The following is a 24,562-nucleotide window of genomic DNA, read 5'->3' on the forward strand; positions in this document are numbered from 1 at the left end:
ATAGATCGCTTTCAAACAAGAAGAGTGTATGGTCTACATGTATTTACGTTTTGCGTTGTGATGTTTTGTAGTGTATTATGGATTTACTATATTTTCATCGGATGAATTTTTTTGGAATTTAAACTGCGACTATTTAGCACATGCATATTGGAATTTTCTTATAGATCGCTTTCAAACAAGAAGAGTGTAAGTTAATGGTCTATTACATGTATTTACGGTTTGCGTTGTGATGTTTTTTAGTGTATTGTGGAGTGACGTGTCTGGCAGTATTTACATTTTACCATATTTTATCGGGATAAAAAAATATTTTTGGAATTAAAACTGCGACAATTTATCACGTGCATATTGCAGTTTACTTATAGATTGCTTTCAAATTACAGTAAACGGTCCTCTATCTGAAGTTGAACCCATCTGGTAAGTTTATATCACATAAGGCCCACTAACTGGCGTCTTCAGATGCAGTGCTCAGTGGCTGGATTAGTTTAATACATGTGTACCTCTGCAGGAGTGATGGAGGAGGAGTGGGCGAGAGAGCCAGCCGGTCTGGATGGAATTCCACCAATGTACAGCATTCTGAAGGGAGAGGTTAGATCTAAGAGTAAACGTGCAGAATCTAAAATCACATAAAAATATCCTTTTACTGATCTCCCATGTCTTATTTATTTAGGTAGTGTCCGTTACAACATACGGCGCTTTTGTGAAGATTGCAGGATACAGAAAACAAGGTAAAGTTGGATAGTTACCAATGATAGTTACCGAGATGTGTGTTCTCATTTAAAGGGGATAGTTCACCCAAAAACGAAACTTCTGTCATTATTTACTCACCCTCATGTCGTTTCAAACCCATAAGACTTTCGTTTATCTTCAGAACACAAATGAAGATCTTTTTTGATAAAAATCCGAGGGTCCCTCCATTGACAGCTACGCAACTACCACTTTGACGCTTCTAAAAGTTCATAAAGAGATTGTAAAACTAATCCATATGAATTTCTGAAGAGACACGATCACTTTATATGTTGAACAGATTTAAATTAAGCTTTTGATCCGCAAACTAAAACAATAGCTCAATCGAACCTGCTTGAAATGCGAGAACAAACTTCATTGGTTCTTGCTGAAGCTCAATCGTGCTGCGTAACACGATAATGAACCTCATTGGTTCTCGCACGTCATGTGAACATGCTTGAGCTTCCGTTTACCACAACTGATGTGTGAGTTCGTGTTTATATATGAATAAAAGCCTAAATCCAATCTGTTCAACATTTAAAGCGACAGAGTCTCTTCAGAAGTTTTGGACTAAACCGCTCAATTCATATGGATTCGTTTTACGATCTCTTTATGAACTTTTTAAAGCGTAAAAATGGTAGTTGCGTAGCTGTCAATGGAAGGACAAAAAGCTCTCAGATTTCATCAAAAAGATCTTCATTTGTTTTGATCTTCATAAGGGTGAATAATTAATGACAGAATTTTAATTTTTGGTGAACTATCCTTTTAAATCAACAAATATGAATACACACATAATAACTTATGTTTATTTGTTTTTCAGGTCTGGTTCATAAGAGTGAGATGTCATCCTGTCGGGTGGAAAACCCATCTGAAATAGTTGATGTAGGGGAGCAAGTGTGGATAAAAGTCATTGGCACGGAGGTACATTCAATTACAACACTGATATACCAACACTAAAAGTGAAATAGATACTATAATTTGACACGCAGCAGTGATTCATTTAGAGTCTTTTATAATGCAGTTATATTTTTTTAATAGTGCTTTTTGTTTTCTATCCACTATCAGATGAAAGATGATAAAATCAAACTGTCCTTCTCTATGAAATCTGTCAATCAAGGCACTGGCCGGGACCTAGACCCCAACAACGTCATGGCAGAGTAAGTGGATCTATTGTACATGAGTGCTGTATTTATACTAGGTTAAATACCCCTGGTTAGGGCTGCACGATTAATCGAATTTTAATCACGATCACGATTTTGGCTTCCCACGATCAAAGCAACAGCGCGCGCCTACCGATTGTGTCGCGCGCGAGAGAGACTGAGTGACAGTGCGCGTGAGAGACCGAGTGTGAGCATTAGTAAATTGCATTAGTAAATTGGTACAAACTACATATATATATTTACTATTTATACCATGGTCTGGGTGAATACTCGATTCTGATTGGCTGCAGGGTGTCCGTTAAAAAGTGATAGAGGACACCTAAAGTAGTTCTGGTGAAACTGCCTGTTTACCATTCGAAATTAATAAATAAATGCGCTGCCTACAACAGCTGTGTGAGTAACCATAGCAACAGGCAGTCAACGTTAGTTAGATATTACATAGCCTACTACAATGAGCGACTTCGTTCGTTATTTCATCTTCAGTCTCTCACGGACTGACGGAGCCCAGTAAGCCCGCAGACTGCTCTCGCATCGATGGCCTGTCACCGACTTTATTTGACGGCTCTCCAGTCCAGCATCGGAGAGTCGACCTACATCGGTGCTTCGGAGGCTGTGGTTAGTGTAGACTAGTGTAACACAAAGTGTTTTATGTGCAATAAAAAAATAACTATGCCTACCTTTGTGTTTCATGAAAAAAAAAATGCATTTTTGAACCTGAAGGGTTCTACAAGCTGAGCGGACTATAAATATCTCAAGTTGCTAAATAAATCGTCAGGCAAGTTATTATTTGAAAAAACTAGATTTAGCCTAATTAAAATATAAACTAATGTTTTAAAAATGTTTTATTTGGCAAGTGACCATGGTATAAGCGGGTTAATGCCCTTCGAGGTGACCGTTGTCAGGTTTTAATGGACTTCGGCGGAGGCAACCGTCCTCCGCTGCGCGTCGGCCGGTTTACACCTCGCCGTCGTCCATTAAAACCTGACAACGGACACCTCGTCGGGCATTAACCCTTACATAAGAGGCATGGAAGTTCGATTAATGGACTCCAATAATCAGTCCTACAAACGTCTTGTTTTGACCTATTGTTTAACAAATAGAAATAATTTGAGCACATAAACTTTCACATGGAGAATTAAATAGATTAAATTTATGCAGTAAGACTTCACAACTAATCACTGACACTGTAGGCCTACCACAACATTTTACATTTATTAAGCGTCAAATAACAATGACTCTGAATTTCATCCATTAATCGAACTTCCATAGTGCAGTTCTGCCTTGAAATGTTCTCATTTGGTTACATTCTGTTATGGAATATTTGTTTTTTTATTGATTGTATATTTTGCGTGTTTTATTCACATCCATTATGCAGGTACAATGCAAGTTTATATTTTGCTTCCTAAAATAGATTTACACAATGTAAAATGTAAAATAGTGCCCTGTTGAAGTTTTGCTACATTTTCTTTATTGTTTTCTTTATTCTTTAAGGAGATGCACTGAATTTTGGTGAATAAGAGGACCTATTTTATTTAGATACACATACATTAGCAGAAATGTAGCACAATATGGATGTGAAAGCAGTTATAATTAGCCTATGTGGCAATAAAATTTGTTTTGGTTAAAATCAACAAATAATCGTGATAATTAATCGTGATCGCAATATTGATCAAAATAATCGTGATTATCATTTTGGCCCAAATCGTGCAGCCCTACCCCTGGTTTCACAGACAAGGCTGAAGTCTAGTCCCAGACTAAAATGCATGTTTGAGCTGTTTTAACTGAAAGCAACTTGCAGTGGCATATCTTAAAATATGTCAAAGCCAGTGTTTTGTCTCAAGATGCACACCAGTAATGTGTTTTTTTAAGGCACGTTTATAAAAAGCCACTTAAATGCCCTAATTGAACTAAGGCTTAATCTAAGCCCTATCTGTGAAACCAGGCCATATACTGTAGTAGTAACTATATGCTTAATGAATGTTGTTCACTCAGACAGGACGAGCGTCGCCGGAGACAGTTCAGAGATTACGGCGGGCAGAAGATCACTTTGGAGGCTGTGCTCAACACCACATGCAAAAAGTGTGGCTGCATTGGTACGAAACTCCAGGTTGTGTCAACCTGACCCAATTCTAGTGCACATTAGACTCTTAACCCTTTACAGACTGCCTGATTTTATTGCAAGCTCAACTGAAATGCTGTATCAACAAGATTTAGCCAAATGAAAATCATTATTTTTCCTCACTACTTTGACTTGAGTACATGTTCGGGTAAAACTAAGACAAATCTGCTGAAAACCCACTATAGCTTAGATTATATGAAGGACGAAGTTAGTCGTGATGTGACTTATATTTAAAGCATAAGTGTTTCTAATTGTCATTGCAATAGTTAAAATGTTGTGGTCTGTTTAGTATGAACACTCTTCTGCTCACCAAGGCAGCATTTATTGGATCGTAATTTCGTGAAATATTATTACAATTTAAAATAGCTATTTGAAGATATTTTAAAATGCAATTTATTCCTGTGATGCAAAGCATTTTTAGTGTCACATGATCCTTTAGAAATCATTCTGCTGATTGCATTTTTGATTTTTATAAATGTTAAAAACCGTTGATCTGCTTGAAATCTTGATACATTTGTTCAGGACTCTGATGAGTAGAAAGTTCAAAAGAACAGCATTTACTTGAAATATAAAAATGTTGTCTGATGTTGTTGTCCACAAACTAGTGTATATTACAGCAAACACTTTTAATTGGATTTCATACACAATCATTGAGCGTGTCACTTTCACGGCCTTCATTTGCAGGTTGTATGTGTAATCCCTGAACACCTGTTATGACTGTGTTCAGGTTTTAAATAATGACGTGTATGTATGTTTGCATGCATGCAAGGTCACTTTGCAAAGGACTGCTTCTCTAAGCCTGGCCTGCAGTACAGTTTAGTGCCAGAAGAGGAGGAGGAGCCGACCAGCAACCAGAACACCCAGTCAGAGCCCCAGAAACGTAAAAAGGTGCGGACACACCCCAGACACCAAAATTATTGCGCCAGATGACACTCTGCAAGCAAGCGGTTGTGTAACCTTGCTCACTTGCCACCAAATTCTGCAATACTTCTCTACTATTACAGACAACTTTCATTTGCATGCTCATGATGCCCTTTTTCATGCAGGAAAAGAAGGCAAAGAAAGAAAAGAAGAAAAAGAAAGAGAAAGAAAAGAAGAGAGAGAGTTCTTCATCTGATAGCGGCGCTGAAGATGCCAAACGGCCGAAGCATTCACACACACACTCGGACAAGAAGAAAAAACACAAGAAACACAAACACAAGGCGAAGTAATTTTGGTTTGCAAATCGATTCAAACTTGCGCATGTCGTTTTATTTGCAGGTTTATCCAGATTAAATGTGTCTGGTCAATTTTGGAGTGTATTTTTCTGTTCATATTAAAAATTATTTGACCATTAAAAGAGACTGGCTTCTTGTGTGAAGGTTAAAAGGTTCACTGCACAACCTCTGAATGGCCCTTCACCCAGAAACACACAGACCCATGCGCTCGATATAGAACACGAGCACGTCAGCCGGCAGACACGGGAACATGCTTAAATTAGAAAGACCTCACGGAAATATAAGCGTCCTTTTGGAAAATCAAAACACATACGGTACAGCACTGGAGCGCTTAATGGAAATGTTGACAGTAAACAGCACAAGGTGAATTTGGAGCAAATGTCATATTTATTAGTAATCCAAAGGCATATGACATAACACTGACTGCAGAGGCATAACACATATCCAGAATAAGATATCATATACAGACATCTGGAGGTATGAAGTTGGAATTTTTTCAGTGTTTGAGGAACGGTGCAAATGAGAAACATGAACACTAGAGGAAAAAACACTGGAAATGTACATAACCGTTGATGAGAATGGCTTGCGAATCTCTTTATTCCGCCTTTATGTAGTTTCGTGTGGAGACGACATCGCCAAGTGTCAATGTCTGTTAAAAAAAGAAAGAGGTTGGTCTGTTGATACAATTATTCATGCAGTCAAACACCCATAAATATTGACAAAAGTAATTACTTAAATGGGCAGCAGAACCGGTTATGCTTTTGCTGACTGTTCTTATAATTAATCTGTTCTCAGCCAAAAAGGCACTTACTGTAAATACACACAATACTGACCAGAGTGAGACTGTTTTCGCTGACTTCTCGGACCAGGGTCGTCTCTTTACCGTCCCATTTCTGAACATGAACCAATTTGCCTCCATCTAAAGTTATCATGGACTGGAGAAAAACAGAGTAAAGGGAATAAGACAAGCAGTTCTTACTTGGAATACTTGGATCTCATTTTTTTTCCTCTTGCTGCCCGGGAGCAGCGATGACTGGCGTTTCTAAGCCTACATCAATGATTGACCCGATGAATGTCACGGGACAGGTCAAGCTCTCATTGGGGCTTCTAAGAGGCTCTTGTTTGCCATCAACAAGACCCTATTGTGTTATCCAAGACTATCTTAACTGCCCAATTCATAACGTGTCAGTTGTGAAATTATCCGTGCCTTTCACAAGTCTCAAAGCACAGGACTATTGTAAGTGAGACTAATGTGTGTATCACCTTGACTGCACGGTCATCGGCAGTGGTCTCATCGAATTCCTCTCCCAGTTTGAAGTTGATTTCCGTGGTTTTGAAAGTGCTGACGGTCTTAAGTGTGAAGACGTCGCCCTCCTTGGAAATGATGGTTGTGGGTTTGGTCATACTGCCAACCTGACGCGTGGCAAAGCCCACACCTGATAAACAAACACACTTTCAGGAAAAAGTACGAAGCCGTTTCAACAATGCACATGCAGAGGAATTCACATGGACAACCTCAAGAACCAAAGATGCTTTTAAAGATTGCAATGCATCTATGTAATGTATTGTAATGAACAACAAATTCTAAAGGGTTTAATTAAAGCTCTTAAATATATTTTACGAACCAAAGTTGTTTTTAAAAATGGTCATGTACTCTAAAGAAGCTAAAAAACTAAATATTAGAATTAAAAACAATTCTAAAGTCCTTTATTTTATATATATTTTAAATATTACTATTAAAAATATGTCTAAAAAAGACAATTTATTCACAAAAATGCTAATAAGGAAAGAGCATCTGCATAGCTTACGGCCAGTATATTAATAATTAAACAAAGATCGCATTAATATTCAGTGGTTAGTCACAATTGAACACATCTCTGCAAATAACCAAACTCTGGAACGGTCAAAATGGTCAAATCATCAGCAAACATACGGGTTTAGGAGAATGCAGCAATTACTATTGATTTGTTCAGGAAATACTGCGAGGGACGGAGTATGACTGTGAACGCAGACGTGTTCTTCTTTAACCACTGATAAAGGGCAGGAAATCAGGGTTCACTGCAGTTCACTCAAGAGTAGTGCATTTGAGACCGGTTAGTAAGAAGGGAGTAAGAAAGAAAAATCCCCCAGTCTGTCTCACCCACACTTTCCTCCCTCCTTCGCTCTATTCCTTTCATACTGATGCACACTGATTGATTCACACCCACCATCTTCCTCTTTTAAGCCACAACTCACTCAACGCTACTTTATAACATACAAAATCCTATGCAACTGGCCCAAAAAAATGGCTTATTATAAAAAACACATATTTCCATATTCGTGTAACAAAATATCAAGGTCATGGAATATGCACTGAATGAGTTCAATGGCAAAATAAAGGGCTCATTTTATTTAATACAAGACAACAGCAGTTGCTCTGTATAGTCATGAATGTGGCTGTGCGTGAGAGCACGTGTGTGTGTGTGTGTGTGTGTGTAAGAGCGGTTCATCGAGAGAGACCTTCCCTGCACCATATGAACTCCATCTTAAACACACCCATGCACACACACACCAGCACACATGCACCTTGCACACACACAGTAAATCTGTCTCAGATCACCCGTCCCACTCTGAAACAATCAGAAACACACACCCAAATTACATGTGCTTACTTGCATCAAAAGGCACACACCCTACATCTAGCTGTAAAGCACACACACACACACCGACCGCACACATCCTACTCACCGAGGGCTTTCATGTACTCATCGAAATTCTTGCTCTCCTTTAAGTTCCATGTGCCAACAAAAACGTCTGCCATGTTTGGAGCTGAGTGAGAGAACAAGAGCAGAAGAATGAGAGCGAGAAAGAAAGAAGCACAGTGTGGGTGAGAGAGGAGGGTAAGACAGCACCACTGAGCTTCTGCGATCTTACTGGCCGATTTATAACTGCTGTTTGTGATGTCATCACTACAAGCCTGGGGGGTGAAAGAGGGAGGAGCAAAGCCAGAGAGAAGAGGAGAGATGAGTGACAAGCAGGGGGAGAGAGGGAGATGGGAATTGTAGGACAATCAGTTAAGAACAATAGAGTAAAGAAAGACAATGAGGTTGAGGAACTGTGCAAAATTAAAGGGATAGTTCACCCAAAAATGAACAATTTATCATCATTTACTCACCCTCATGTTGATCCAACCCTGAATGAGTTTCTTTCTTCTGTTGAACACAAAAGAAGATATTTTGAAGAATGTTGGTAGCCACGCAGTTGACGGCACCCATTGACTTCCATTGTATTTTTCTTCCTACAATGGAAGTCAATGGCTACCGTCCACTGTTTGATCACAACATTCTGATGTACAAATGATATTCATTTTGAGATGTGCTAAAAATGAAATTGTAAGTGTTTTAAAGATTAACTTTAAGTGACGGCACACGTAAATGTAAAAATAGAGGAGAAGAGCATTAATAATTAAATATCCCAAACTGATCCATATTGTTAATGTCTAATATCACTCAATACCTGTTATGATTGTGCATCATACCCTACTTAAACAATTTAAAAATGAAAAATTAATGAATTTCATTGCATTAAAAAGCAAAATAACTAACATCACACACCAGTTTCTGCAATGACTCTTAACCAAGTGGTCTAATTTTAGTGGATGTATGGAGTCACTTGCCTTTCATTTTGAACTTGCTTTGTAGTTTAAAAGAGAAATATGTTGATTGAAAATGTGGTTTGATATTTTGTCAGTTACATTTATCATTCATTCATTTAGCAGATGCTTTTATCCAAAGCAACTTATAAATGAGAAACATCACAAGTATTATCTAAAGCAAAGACATTCATTCATTTGCCTGGAGAGCGAGAGAAAGAGCGAGAGAGCACAGCGAGGAGGGGGGAGGAGTGATTGATATCGGGACCAGAGTCAGGCCATAGTCTCTCTCTCTTTTACAAACCACTGAGGACATGACCTTATGTCAGAGGACTCGCTCTTCCCAGCCTCTACACTCTTTGACTGACTGTGTTTGGCCGTTCTGCTCAGGTCGAGTCGTATCAGCTGCTGTTTGTACAATAATCACCAAATCATTGCACGAGTATCGCTAAACTTTTCCCCGGCCCGTCCTCTGAATTCACAAGTGTTTGCAAGAAAGGCTGCGCGGTCTGAAACGGGTGATTGTTTGAGCATGTGTGTGTGTGTGTGTGTGTGGAGAAGACAACAGCAAGAAGGGTCCGAATGCCAGGATTTGCACACAATAAGGTCTAGGGTTAATGCTGAACTCTTGAATTTTTTAGAGTTTGTAACGCGAGCAGCTGTTCATGAACGTTAGACATCTGGTGCACAGATGACCAACAACAGCTTTTAAGAAAAAAGCCAGGAACAGATCTGTAAAAACACCAAGAAATGCTAAATTCATGTATTTAAGAGTCTACACCCTACGGAGCCCCTAAAGGGACATGGTGATTTGCATTCTACTGAGAACTCATTTAAAAAAACAAGCGAATGCAAAGTTTCTCAGTGGAACGCACACATTTTTGAAAGAAAAAGCAAAAGTATCGATTTTTCTCCCATCCAATATGTTTCCTATGGAAGCTTGTTTCCGCCACTGAATAAAAAAATAAATACAAATAATTGCAACTTTTTATCTCACAATTGCGAGATATGAAGTCAGAATTGTGAGAAATAAAGTCGCAATTGCGATATATAAAGTCGCAATTATGAGAAATAAAGTCGCAATTGCGAGAAAAAAAGACAGAATTGCGACTTTTTATCTCACAATTCTGACTTTTTTTCTCACAATTGCGAGTTTACATCTCGCAATTCTGACTTTATAACACATAATTGCGAGTTTATATCTCGAAATTCTGACATCTTTTCTCAGAATTGTGAGATATAAACTGGCAATTGCGAGTTATCAGGCCAATTCTAAGGGGGAAAAAAGACTAACTTTTTCCCCTCAGAATAGTTTATATCTCACAATTCTGACTTTACAACACGCAATTTCGACTTTATATCAATCAATTCTGACTTTATATCTCGCAATTCTGACTTTATAACACGCAATTGCGATTTTATATCACGCAATTCTGACTTTATATCTCGCAATTCTGACTTTATATCTCGCAATTGCGACTTTATATCTCGCAATTCTGACTTTATATCTCGCAATTCTGACTTTATAACACGCAGTTGCGACTTTATATCTCGCAATTCTGACTTTATATCTCGCAATTCTGACTTTATATCACGCAATTATGACTTTATATCTCGCAATTGCGACTTTATATCACGCTATTCTGACTTTATATCTCGCAATTCTGACTTTATATCTCGCAATTGCGACTTTATATCTCGCAATTCTGACTTTATATCTCGCAATTCTGACTTTATAACACGCAGTTGCGACTTTATATCTCGCAATTCTGACTTTATATCTCGCAATTCTGACTTTATATCACGCAATTATGACTTTATATCTCGCAATTGCGACTTTATATCACGCTATTCTGACTTTATATCTCGCAATTCTGACTTTATATCTCGCAATTCTGACTTTATAACACGCAGTTGCGACTTTATATCTCGCAATTCTGACTTTATATCTCGCAATTCTGACTTTATAACACGCAATTGCGATTTTATATCACGCAATTCTGACTTTATATCTCGCATTTCTGAGAAATAAAGTCAGAATTGCGAGATGTAAACTCGCAATTGTGAGAAAAAAAGTCAGAATTGTGAGATAAAAAGTCCCAATTACCTTTTTTATTTTTCATTCTGTGGCGGAAACAAGCTTCCATAGTTTCCCCATAGTTTAAGGTCTTCATTACACCTTTTGATACAACTCAAAGAAAACTTATTAGATCTACAGTGAGAAGCTTTTGGGTAACGAAAATAAAACTGAAATGAAATTTAAATAAATATTAGATTTAAAAAAATGTATGTTGCCTTTGTAACTAAATAAATGAAATAAATATATTGAAGTTGAAGTGCTACAAGTGCATAACCTGAAAAAATATAATAAAACTAAATAAATTAAAGATTAAACTCTTCAAAATAAAGGTTCTTGCATCTATGATTCCATGAAGAACCTTTAACATTCATAGATCCTTTTCATTGCACAAAAGTTTCTTTACAGTGGAAAAGGTTCTTAAGATTATTAAAAGGTTCTTCACACTAGGAAAAAAAATGTTATTTTAAAGAAAGGTTTATTGAAAGGTACTTTAGGGAATTAAAACAAAAGGTTTTTCTATGGCATCACTGCTAACATTTTTTGGACCCTTTATTTATAGGAGTGTAACAAAATGAATAAAAATTCTTAAACCAGAAATTTAAATTAAAAATTGAACAAAAAATAAAAGGTCATTCAAAATAAAGTATATATCGAATACTAAAATAGCTATTTTAACAACAACTACATACAATCTACAGAACCCAGTTCGTTTATTTAAAGGATTGCTTGCTGGAAATGTTCTAGGATTCATTTGTCCTCATCAATGGGAACATGATGTGAAATGAACAAACATTTAAACTTGCATCTGTTTGAGCATGTACAAATACACACAGACACACACCCTTCTCTTTCACCTCTCCCAGATATTTATATTTCATTATCTTTACAGCTATCATAAAATTCCCTTTCTAATCTGCTCATTATTGTCAACTAACTTTGAACAATTACAGCTGAATTGTATTATAACTGCAAGATAAATCTCCCATAAATTGTAGCTATTGCAGGTGTGTCCTGTCACGGTGATAGCATTCAGATGGTGTGTTATAAATATTGTTATGCTCCAAAACAAAAAGTGAAGAACTTTGGTAATTTATAGTTAAAATTCCATCTAAAATACCCAAAAGTATTAGAGTAATATTATCGTGATCTAAATGCATCACTGAAATTAATTATTAAGGGATAGTTCATCAAAAAAAAATTTCTCATCATTTACTCGCCCTCAAGTTGTTTCAAACCTGTATGAAGTGCTGAACACAAAAGTAGATAATGTTGAAGAATGTCGGAAACCAAACAGTTGATGGGGTTTTTTTTTCTATGGAAGTCAATGGGGTCCAACATTCTTCAAAATACCTTCTTTAGTGTTCAACAGAAGAAAGAAACTCATACAGGTTTGGAACAACTTGAGGGTGAGTAAATAGGCTAAATAAGTATTCCAGTTGAAAAAGCAAAGACAATTTGTACTTCACTAACAGTTTAGTACTCCTGCTCTCCCGGTTTCTCACATTGACGTTGGAAGCTTGTATTATACACATGCAAACTACATGTTGTGAAATACAGTTCAGTTCTCTTAAAGAGATTGATGATATAACCGTGTGTGTTGTAACACCCATCTTCTGGAATGATTTATAATATGTGGGTTTTATATTCTCAGTATTTGAACACTCACACACAGTTGACTGCCATGTGTCTGCCAACACAAATGTGTGACTAAACATGGTATGCATGCAGAGTTCATGTGTTTGACGTTTGACACGAACAGGTGGTGGAGAGAGAGAGAGAGAGAGAGAGAGAGAGAGAGAGAGAGAGAGAGAGAGAGAGAGAGAGAGAAGACCCCTTTTACTCAGGTCATGAAATCAAAGTCCAAGTCTCAAACACACAAAACACAGGTCACAAATTCTGCCATTAGTACCAACATGTCTTGTTGGCATGTAGTTAGAGTCTGGTCAGTAGCATTTATGTAATCATCAATAATCAAAATAATATTTTGCATTCATGTCTTTAACATGGGGGTCTGCTAATTGTTAATAACTATGACAAATAAAAACAAGCATTAAGCAAAATACAATGTTCGCCTCAGTCAATTATTCTGGTCCACGTTTTAGAAGATCTGTCGAGTTGAGGTTCGTCACGTGCATCACAAATGTCGTGTAGCGCCCAGCACAAGCTAACCGTCTAATATCTTAAAGACGTTTACGTGTATTTATGAAGTGTAAATCTATAATGTAAGTGATATAAAAAGATAGTACTTACTCATTCATTGTCCGATACTGAATGGAAATCGCTCGCGCGTGTATTGTTGGTATGGTTATTGGTTCACGTCACGCGAACAAAAAAAAAAATACAAAAATGGTCTCTGGGGCGGTACCCTTTCAAAAAGAAATCTTCTTAATTGTACCTTAATTAGCTCTAAAAAGTTGCATATTAGTACCTTAAATGCATATTAGTAGGCCTACCTGAAGTGTACATATTAGTACCTAAATGGTACATATATTAGTACAAATGCTAGGCTACTGCCCGAGTGACGACTTTTGTACCATTTTTTCTGAATGTAGGCCTATTAATGAGCAATTGTACTAACTTAAATTTAATCTATTATGTAACGTTCTGTTAAATGTTTCATCATTGTCCCTCCAAATATTAAAATGCATTATGTAAATTCAAATGTAACGCACAAGTAGGCCTATGTGACTATGATCAGCATAGCAAAATAAATACAATTTATAAAAGGATAGTTCCGGTCCTTGATTCTGATTGGTTCCTTTGGTTGAGCCGCGTTCAAGAGCCGTTGTAAATAAACCTGTTACATAGTTACTTTTTAGGGAAAGTAATGCGTTACGTTACGTTACTTTTGTGTTACTTTTTCTCACCTGCAGGGCTTGTTTTTGTTTTATAACTAAAAATATATTTTGGGGCGACTGGAAGGACCTATCACACTAAAATTGAAATAATAAGGCTGAAGGAAATGCAAATTCACACCGTTGAGGGCTCTGGTCAAACAAACCTCGCTGTGCTGCCATTCTGGATCGCAGAAGAATAAGACGCAGGAGAAGAAACTTTAAGAAAGCTTAAAAATCTAAAGTCATTATTTGCTTATGGTTTAAATGAATCATCGAAGGTCAGCAACAAGTAGGCCTACATTGGTCAATAAAGTGAGTATAAATGCATTCAAAATATTTGTTTTATCTAACATATTTAGCCTAATTATTGGAGGTTTGCATAGTATTCTGATTTTGCATTTCACAGATTTTTTTTATTTTTTTTATTTTTTTAGTACTAGCCTACTGAAACTTTTTTTGTGCAAGTGAGATAAGTACATGCATGCTCATTTAGTCTAGATCTACAGTAACCATCATGTTCCCACACACAACGCCTCTGCACTTACTCCCTTGGGGACAGGAGAGCTGTCAGTCAGTAAATGGGAAAACAAAGTAACTTGCGTTACTTATTTGAAAAAGTAACTCAGATGTTTTGTTGTAAATTTAAAAGTAAATGAAGTTACTTGTAATGCGTTACCCCCACACTGGAGACAAAATTGTTGAAAATAACAGCGATAATAAGGTAACAAGTCGCTCTGCATGAAATGCTTGTCTGACTCTTTTTTTCTCATATGGGGGCCTCCAACTGTTTCTTTGAAACGGGCCTCCGAATTGCAAAGGCTGCCTCTGGCAACAGCCAAAGACTATAGATAAAGCACAGCACAGCCATTTTTACACATAAACATAGCATTTTTTTTTTTTTTTTTAAATAAAAAATATACAGAATACAATAGTAAGTGTTAGTTTTAATGGGTCAAGTGTCGTATAAAGCCAAACTGTTCTAAATTCACTGTAAACCACGACTTCTTGTGCTTGTTTTGTCGCCGAGTTAGCGTGCACTAGGAAAAACCTATTAAACCGAGTCTGCCCATCACCCAAAGCTCCTCCATACCCCACTACCGTCTAACACACACTGCCCTCTAATGGACACATTTACACAACCCATCTACAGCTGCACACACACACTCACACACACACACAGCAAAGGCCAGCAAAGCTATCCTAACGCAAACATAGACACAAAGCAGGACTTCTGTGTTAACAGTAACCATGGTAATACAGCCATACTGGGAGACCTACGAAGACAAAGTGAAAAGTGTCGGGAAGTTCAATTATATCTTAAACCACTAAAGACGGCAACGAATAAAGGGGTGAGTGCGTGAAATAATAAGGCAGAGAATATGGGAAAGAGGGGAAAAAAGTATTTTATTAAATTCATCTGAATGAATTTCTGTCAATGTACACAATTCACCAATAATGGCAATGACTGAAATATTCACAAACAGATCCTCAACATCATATTCATAGACATCATACTCTTTCTCAATCTCATTCCTTCTGCCGTGGCAGGAAGAACAAAAAGAGCAAATTAAAAGGTGCCAGTAATGCCAATAAAATGGCAATATATTTGTTAAATATGCATACAAGAATAATAAATACATTTTATTTATTAAACAAAAATGGCTAGTTACACTAATTAAAAATAATTTTTAATTAGTATTTTTTTTAATAATAGTCTAACTGTGTTCAAGTTTAGCTATCATCAAAATTGGGGTCATAAATTGGCCACATTGTTCTTAATGATTTCTATTGGACGGCTGCTATATGAAAACTGTGGAAGTGTATGACATGGCCTTCTCAATAGTCAAACAGACCTCTCTCTTTGTGTGTGTGTGTGTGTGTGTGTGTGTGTGTGTGTGTGTTTCAGCTCTCTGTGTGTTACCGGGGAGACGCGCTTGCAGGATGCGGAGTATCCGGTAACGCGCTCGTAGCTTTTCCAAAAGATGCGTGTTCTCGATATCCCCATGTTACCTCATGTCTGACTGAACACTGGCTGTGTGCGCGTGTCCGATTCACTGTGCTTTAAATTCAGCGCTGTTTTAAACTTTCGCGATTCCTCAAGGACACTGATAAGCTTGTTTAGAGGTGCGCGTTGATTTCATCATGGTTACAGACCTTTTGACCGTGTTGTAACGCCGCCGGACATCTGGGACAGTATGAGCAGTGAATCAGACTCACGGGTTTATATCTGCATAAACACTGATGAAACTGCGAGCAGGGGAACAGAATGACACCGGTGTGGAACCAGCGACCGGGGCGAGAGCCACCGAGACCCAGATGGGGACTGACAGGCGAGTTCAAAGGATTCATTAATAAATACATTAAGAGAATAGGACAATGACTAAAAGTTTAACGGTCAATTAACCGGTCCACATTTGCAGAATCTCCGTAACGAGTATCCTATTAGGCTATGTCGCAATGATTCATATGATGAATAAACAAACTAAATAATATGATATATTACGTAGATAAATAACATTATTGATATAATATTCTAATATGTTATTAATAAATGTAGATTTTTGCAACCATGAAAGCAATTAATTAAAATTAAACGTAATTAAGTTTAAAAATAACTTTAGTTTTATTCATACATAGTATAGGTAGCTGGTTTCACAGTGGCTTTTCTTTGGTAACAGTTCTTTCAAAAGATCTTTCTGTGACTTAAAAGTGAAACAGCATCTTTGAGTGTTTTTGGTGTTCAATTTCTTAATGCCTCCTGCATCCTTCCACTTAAAGACGTCAGACATGTGTTTAGTGCATGCGTGGAAAGAAAGAAAGAAAGAAAGAAAGAAAGAAAGAAAGAAAGAAAGAAAGAAAGAAAGAAAGAAAGAAAACAAGCTGCGCAAGCTGAGTAAAGTGATCCGACATGATCAGATTTGATCCTTTTCCGTTACCCCTGGAGCATGTGGTGCAATTTGAGAATCTGCATGTCTCGGCATTGCTCCTCAATACACACCTGCTCTCAATTATTAATGTTGCACACTTCCTCTTTAATTCGCCTGTATAAGCTTTTTTATTTCTCCTCCAAAATCTGACCGAGCAATTTCAAATGTGCTGCGTTTTTGATGAACAAAGCATATCTTTGGACGAGTTGCTCTACTAACAAAAAAAAAAAATCAAATTGTATCCTAACAACACATGTTTGTGTTCCAGATCAAAGGATTAAACTGCCCAAATGCCCAAATGTTGCCCCTCGGCAGCCTCTTCCCTCTTACCTGCACAGATCCAGACCCCGAAGACCCCTGACAGACTTTGGGCCTTCAGAAAGCCCTGTGTGTCATTGGGAAGAAGCAGGAGTGTCCAGAGCGAGTGGTTATCATGCCCGGCACGCAGAATCAAGCCCTGTGCGCCCGCGGATCGTGAGCGTGGTGCGAGCGTGTGGACAGGACAGCGTGAGGAAGATCTCGCTGCTGTTGAACCGGCGCGCCGTGCAGACGTTCGAGCAGCTCGTGGCAGATGTGTCCGAGGCGCTGGGCTTCCCCTGCTGGAACAACGCTCGAATACGACGTCTCTTTAGCCCTTCTGGCCGAGAGATACAAAGCCTCACTGACTTCTTCCGCTTCGATCAGGCCTTCCTGGCTTTCGGGAACACCCGGCCGTCGCTTGAGGATATCAGTGCAGCTCTGGATGAGCTCTATCCCGAAAACCCTGCGCACTGCGAACACTTGCTGAGGGTGTGGGAGCGTATCCTGAGACCCAAGGCCACTAAAGCTGACAGTGGTTTCCATGATGACGATCCTGAGGTGTCCTTACCTGCGGTGCGGCGGGATCATCAGGTGAACCAACCACCGGTCAACAACCTGCAGCCTGTTGGAAGGCAAAAGGTGAAGAGAGAAAGGCAAAGAGAACTATGGAGGAGGAAAGCTGACCTGCTGAAGGAAGATGAGAAGGAGCCGAGGAAAGAGGAAAGAAAAAGAGACGCTGTTTTCTGCCGGAGCTGTCGAGGATGCGTCCCTCCTATTCCTCCAATCAGAAGCAGTCGAAGTTCTCAACCGGACAGGACGAATAACCCCAGTAATAAAAGTAGTACATCTCAAAACAATATGGTTTCTTTGGACAAAGCACAGCATAGACCGCTGAAAGCAGATAAGCATGTTGCCAATAGCAAATCTAGCCCTTCTGTTCCTCAAAACGCTCTTAACTTAATGATAACTGAGCGGGACATTAATAAGCAGGACACAGTGGAGCAGAAAGACTTGCAGGGTAACGTCCCACCTGACGGTGCAGAACTATCTCTGGAGGACATCGAGCGCTGCTACGACATGGGTCGTGTGGTGGGAGACGGGAACTTTGCGGTGGTCAGAGAGTGCCGTGTGAAAGGCCTGGATGAAACCTTCGCCATGAAGATTGTGGACAACGCTAAGCTGCAGGGACGCGGTCACATGATCCAGAACGAGATCGCTCTGCTGCGAAGTCTGGAACATCCTCGGCTCATCCAGCTGTTTCGTTCCCATCACACGGACACACACGTTTACCTGCTGATGGAGCTGGTCACCGGTGGAGATCTGTTCGACGCCATCACTCAGAGCGGCAGGTTTACTGAGCCGAGAGCTGCGTGCATGATCACAGATGTCAGTCAGGCTCTGGAATACATCCACGACAAAAGCATTGCACATCGAGACATCAAACCTGAAAACCTGCTGGTAAGAGATGAGAGTTACTCAAATTCAGTCTTAACCAAGGACGATAATGATACAGTTTTTAAAAAATCATTAAAGGGCCTTGCACACTGAGTCTGAAATTTTCGCACGTTAAAAAATAAATACGACCTCACGTTATGTCAATCACGCTTGCACACTGCCTCCGAAACTTTGGTCCGTCATAAAAAAAATCGAATCAGGTTCGATTTTCTGCGTTTTTCGCATCCGTAGCGAGCAGTTTGAATGGTGTTTTGACAATTCCGAGCCACCGAATCACGAATACGAAAAAACGCATGCGAAAATTTTTGACTCAGTGTGCAAGGGCCTTAAAGAAGAATGGCAGAGTCCACACCACAATAACGATAACGGCACAGAGAAACAATATCGTTGGAATCACTTACAGAACATTTCTTCCAGCTGATAAATGATAAAAACATTGACAGCCAATCAGAATCCACCCTGCTTTAAAGAGCTCGAGCATTCAACAGACTGTTATTGGCCCTGTCCCAAATGGCTCACTTAATGCGGACTTTCGGTCTCGTGGACTTAAATTGCGCGTGCTCGCCGAGTCTACGAGTCTGTAGGCCGTCCCATTTGGCATTTTAACGCTCTGAAGTGTGCTCAGCAGCGCCCCCTTTGTACCCTTGAAGCGGTCTTTTTGCGAAGCCCGCATATATGCAGGCTCCACGCACTTTAACTACCCAGGAATCCTTGCGAAAGGCAAATCAGACAACGGATGGGAGGAGATTTCGCTCACGGACAATTGTTAACATGGCTGAGAAGAAAATATTTAAGTGTAATTAGCATTACGTTTTTTTATGACAAGTTTATACAAACATTATGATCATCGACCAGTGGTTGATGTCTCAAACATAGGCTAATAATAGCGAGCTGAATAATACGATCGCATTATGATTCATTAAATAAATAGAACTGAATGTCATGGCTTTACTGAGTCATATGTAAACACAACAACAATAGGCAGCATATTTCCCCGAACCTGCAGCTCCTGTCCATAACAACAATCAGACCGTCTTCCTGTTTCTGGCGTGCCGATCGAGTCTGTCCCAAAAATACCTCTCAATGCGCCCTCGCGGACTCGCGCTAAGGGCCCTATAGGTCTGCACTACATGACGTCACCGAAGTGTGGACTCTGAGGAAGTCCAAACAAGTCCGGAGTGTGCCATTTGGGACAGGGCCATTGTCCGCTTGTGTGGACGCTGCAGTTTTGTGTCCTGTCTCTTTAAATGCGGGTGCTCTTTAAAGCAGGATGGATTCTGATTGGCTGCCAATGTTTATATCTTTCATCAGCTGGAAAGAAAATCGTTTTGAAAACGATTCCAAATACATTGTTCCTCTGTGTCGGTATCATTATAGTTGTGGTGTAGACACCGCTATTCTTTCAATTTAGAACGATTTTTAAAACAAAATCTTTATAGTTATTGTTATAGTTATCTATATTCCGTTTTAGTCATTTGTATTATTTTTTTATTTCTATACATAACTTTAATTATTTTTTATTTCAGCTTTCATTCTAGTCACTCAACTTAAAATCATATTAAATGTATTAATTTCAGTTTTTCAAAATTTCTAATTTTAGTTTTTCATCTAAAATGTATATGTTATTTTATTTCAGCTTAATTTAAATCACTGGAAATGTTTTTTTTTATAGTTTTAGTTATAAATGTTAAGCATTATTTCATAGATTTTTAAAATTTTTGAATATAACCAAATAATATAACATTACTACTAAATACAACAATGTTTACTTAAATGAGTGAAAAACATAATACAGGGAACAGGAACAGGAGAATAGTTATTAATCTGTTTATTTACATAAAACATCCGAACGAACCAATTCAATAGAATGAATCGGATTTCCAACACTACAAATGAAGACCGGTGAAGACGAACCGATCTTAAACAGATCCATTACAACAGATTCAGTAGCAGTAGGCTACCTTGCAATCACTTAGTATTGTATTGGACATGCATTTAAAAACAGTGAACAATACAACATCCAGCTAATATTATCTCTTTTCTTTCTTTTTTTTTCTGATTATAGGTACAGCGGCATGGCAATGGAAGTCTGAATCTGAAGTTGGCAGATTTTGGCTTAGCCATGGTGGTGACGGAGCCAGTGTTCACAGTTTGTGGCACACCTACATATGTTGCTCCAGAGATACTTGCTGAGACAGGTAAAGTCTGAAACACAAAAATTGGACACAAAAAACCTGAGCTACAGCTCTGTGATCAGCTATGCATGTCTATGTCTATATTTGAATAGGTTACGGTGTTGGAGTAGATGTTTGGGCGATGGGTGTTATACTGTTTGTGCTGCTCAGTGGCTTTCCTCCGTTCCGCAGTCCAGATCGCAATCAAGAGGAACTATTCCGTCTCATCCAGAAGGGAGAAGTCCACTTTCTGTCCCCTTACTGGGATAACGTGTCCGAGGGTGAGATCTTGAACTCCAACATTTGACCCCCTACAAAATTAAAAAGAGATTTAAAGGGTTAGTTCACCCCAAAATGAAAATTCTGTCAGTAATTACTCTCCCTCATGTTGCTCCAACCCCGTAAGACTTTCGTTCATCTTCGGAACACAAATTAAGATATTTTTGATTAAATCTGAGAGCCGTCTCACTCCTCCATAGGCTTCTTAAGGGATCGAAACTGGGCGGCCCAAAAGTTATTAAAAACATCGTTAAAATAGTCAGAGTGACTGCAGTGGCTCAATCTTTATCACAGTTTATCAAGCGACGAGAATACTTTTTGCGCAAAAAACAAACAAAAATAACGACTTTATTCAACTGTTAATTTCCTTCTCTGTTGGCCTCGAGATAGTTCACGTAGTGAAACTGCGCAGCGCTTCTGTGTTGTACGTCACACGCAGGCTCACTATTGGCCGACGCCGGTCATGTGTGTGATGCGTGTGACGTACAACCTAGAACCGTTGCGCTAGCCTGGCATGCCAGACCTACATCAGGATGTTAGGTCTGGGAACTCACCATTGGCATTCCTCAATCCGGGGGGCGGGATAAACAGTTCCTCTTTCACAATCCCTCTGCACGAAATAGGATAGCGCCACAGCCAACCAGAGCAATGAACGGTTGTGGATGAGTGAGTCCCATGCGTTTTCCCACCAGGGTATCCGGTCGTCAAAACTCTGAACACATCTTACTTTTTTAAGAATGACTTCACGTTCTCTTAACTCCAAGTCCTCCAGAGTCGCGGCCAAACCCTTTTTGAAAGACCGCTGTTCGCCAGCAGCAGCAGCATCTTTGTTTTCAAGTAGCACGCGGAACCGTCACAACTCTGCCGTCATTATGTTAAGCCCGCCCACCAACTGTATACACGATGTGATTGGCCTGACTAGAGTTTGTTTTTTCCAGCTGGAAAGCCAACGGAGAGTTGCTAGTCTCTAGGGGGAGTCTAGATTTCTAGGCTACTGTTGCGCAGTTTCACTACGTGAATTATCTCGAGGCCAACAGAGAAGGAAATGAACAGTTGAATAAAGTCGTTATTTTTGTTTGTTTTTTTGCGCACAAAAAGTATTCTCGCGCTTGATAAACTTAAGATTGAGCCACTGTAGTCACTCGGACTATTTTAACGATGTCTTTCATAACTTTTGGGCCGGCAAGTTTCAATCCCTTAGAAGCCTATGGAAGAGTGAGACAGCTCTCAGATTTAATCAAAAATATCTTAATTTGTGTTCCGAAGATGAACGAAAGTCTTACGGGGTTGGAACAACATGAGGGTGAGTAATTTGCCTTTGGCTAAGCCCCGCCCCCCTTAGTTACTGTTGCTACGTCCGTCAAACAAACTTCATCTGGGCTCTGGTATCAACATGGCTTATGCTGTGACAGCTCTTCCTGCTGAAATTTTATCAAACTTTTATAAAGCAGGCGCAGCAAATAAAGTGTCCGATAGAAGTAGGCAAAAGGGGCTGCAATATACGTTCGAAGGCTATATTCACGACATGCAGGTGAAACGCAAGGAAAAACAAGGCATCCAAATAGAGGCAAAAGCAAACCGGTCACAGTCAAAAAATGAACCACCGCATATCCTACTAATCGAGACGGAGGCTGGGACTAACAATATCTGTTCATGCAAAGCTGGGTAGGTCTCTATTCACTTCTATAATCGTTATTACAAAGCAAACGGACTACACGAGTATAACGTTGTATTTATCAGCAGCGTGTGCTAGACGACACTTGTCAGGATTTGACTTCGGTTTGGGAAGGGAAAAAAACGGACACCCCCCTCCAACCTCTCTGGGAAACGCGTATCTTTGTTACAAATGCCCCAGGCACAACGTTTAACCATATTTTTGATAAAACTACGACGGTATAATAGCCTGCCGAGACCAAAAATATGAGACGCCTGTGTTAAAGTCAATGGAGCGCTGTGAAAAAGTGTCGGACCTCTGTGGGAGCTCGTTCTTGGCTGCGCTGTGATTGGTCAATCTACATTCTAGGGTGTGGCTTAGCCAAAGGCGAATTACTGACAGAATTTTCATTTTGGGGTGAACTATCCCTTTAAGTGTTCGTTCACCCCAAAATGAAAAAGCTGTTTTACTCATTTACTCAACCTCATGCTGTTTCAAACTCGTATCATGTTCTTTCTCCAAAGATGCTCCATTCGTGCACTATATTCTCAGGTGGAGTAAATGAGAGAATTTTGGGTTGAAACGTTCCTGTAAACCCTTCAGATCTGCTGTAATTTAGATGCTGTGATGACAGGTGTTGATGTCTGTGTTTTCCAGGGGCTAAAGCTCTAGTCAGGGCTCTGCTGGAGGTCAACCCGAATAGACGTTTGACAGCAAGTCAAACCCTGCAGCAGGACTGGCTTCAACATGCAGCAGCACAACACGACCATAAGGGGGCGGCAAAGGCCACTTACACCCCAGCTGACAGGCAGAGACTAAACAGACATCTGGAAATTAATAAGAGAGATTCTCACAAACCAGAGATGTTGGCAGAGAAATTTCATGCAGCACAAATTCACGAGAACATACTGAACAATAACTATGAACCGGATATCAACGCACATGGCAGAAACCAGGAGATTGAAGAGATTCAAAACATGATGAGCAACCAATATTCATCCCATGCCGAAGACACCACAACAAACATTAAAAACAACACAGATCAGCACGTACCCGAGAAACCAGCACAGCAAGAAGATAATGACTCAAAACAAGAGTGAGAAATGAGGTAAAGGGTAGTGAAGCCAGCATGAACAACTGACTAGAAGAAACTAATGATATATGAAGAGACCAAAAGAGTCCGGACAACACAGGCCATGTGAATGTGAAAAAGAGGGACGGTACGACTTGCAAAATTTAACACCATGATACAAAAACATTTAGTGTCTTCTCTCTCTCTCTCTCAACCTACACACAGACTCCAAGCACTGATACTGACAGAAAGTTCGCCGTTTTTTTGACCAGGCCCCGGTGAAATCGGCACTGGTTTCCACATTTCTGCACTCAAGGAAGGGTAGGCATTTTGTTTTATAAACACTTTTTGTTATACTGGTTGAAACTCTCTTCAAATCCTGATAGCAATCCATAATAGTGGTCTCAATATGAAAACATGTACGTATATCTTCTGTGGAAGTCTCAGGACCAAAACATGTTCATCCAATCATTGCATTCGGTCCGAATCTTATGCTTTCAAAGCTAGCTTGCTATTACTAGCCACTCAGAAATTGCCTACTCTACCGTTAAATGAGTGCACTCTTATTGATATAATTCTCTTGTTATAAAACAGTTATCTTGTATAATCCAATATTTAAAAAAACAAATACGAATTCAGTGTTTATTCTGTGTGGGCCTACAGGTCACTAATGAAATAACCCAGGACATTATTACACATTATTATTATTATTATTATTATTATTATGAGATTATTTACTGACGAGAAAGAAGGGCTATTTATGTTTTATTTTAATGTTGTTTTTCTATGTGCGAGCCTCTAGTTATTTTACATTTTCTTCTTGATCTGTGTCTAAAAGAGAGACTGCATAAAAGAAACTGTAAAAAAAAAGAAACATTTCAATAAGGAAGGACTAGTTTTGTATCAGTATCAGTCAAGCTCGGCCTCTATTACT

General features: G+C 39.1%; 3 protein-coding genes across 3 annotated transcripts; 2 read left to right on the top strand and 1 right to left on the bottom strand.

The window, feature by feature from the left end:
- The first annotated feature begins 474 nt into the window (after nt 1-474).
- zcchc17 (zinc finger, CCHC domain containing 17) lies at nt 475-5,494 on the top strand. Its single transcript, XM_056249533.1, has 7 exons — nt 475-585; nt 668-725; nt 1,544-1,644; nt 1,789-1,880; nt 3,876-3,976; nt 4,772-4,890; nt 5,049-5,494. Exons 1-7 carry the CDS (start codon nt 490-492, stop codon nt 5,211-5,213), a joined length of 732 nt encoding a protein of 243 aa, XP_056105508.1. The 5' UTR covers nt 475-489; the 3' UTR covers nt 5,214-5,494.
- Nucleotides 5,495-5,587: 93 nt separating this feature from the next.
- On the bottom strand, nt 5,588-12,305 carry fabp3 (fatty acid binding protein 3, muscle and heart). The gene is made up of 5 exons (XM_056249534.1): nt 12,299-12,305; nt 7,947-8,064; nt 6,483-6,655; nt 6,053-6,154; nt 5,588-5,868 (listed from the first exon to the last, which is right to left on the bottom strand). Exons 2-5 carry the CDS (start codon nt 8,017-8,019, stop codon nt 5,815-5,817), a joined length of 402 nt encoding a protein of 133 aa, XP_056105509.1. The 5' UTR covers nt 8,020-8,064; nt 12,299-12,305; the 3' UTR covers nt 5,588-5,814.
- Nucleotides 12,306-15,636: 3,331 nt separating this feature from the next.
- On the top strand, nt 15,637-23,975 carry dclk3 (doublecortin-like kinase 3). Its single transcript, XM_056249536.1, has 5 exons — nt 15,637-16,097; nt 16,963-18,452; nt 20,515-20,647; nt 20,737-20,904; nt 23,214-23,975. Exons 1-5 carry the CDS (start codon nt 16,034-16,036, stop codon nt 23,654-23,656), a joined length of 2,298 nt encoding a protein of 765 aa, XP_056105511.1. The 5' UTR covers nt 15,637-16,033; the 3' UTR covers nt 23,657-23,975.
- Nucleotides 23,976-24,562: the final 587 nt, after the last annotated feature.

Source organism: Rhinichthys klamathensis, unplaced genomic scaffold, assembly GCF_029890125.1.
Source record: "Rhinichthys klamathensis goyatoka isolate OS25496 unplaced genomic scaffold, OSU_Roscu_1.1 h1tg000060l_1, whole genome shotgun sequence".
Taxonomy (NCBI): Eukaryota; Metazoa; Chordata; class Actinopteri; order Cypriniformes; family Leuciscidae; genus Rhinichthys; species Rhinichthys klamathensis.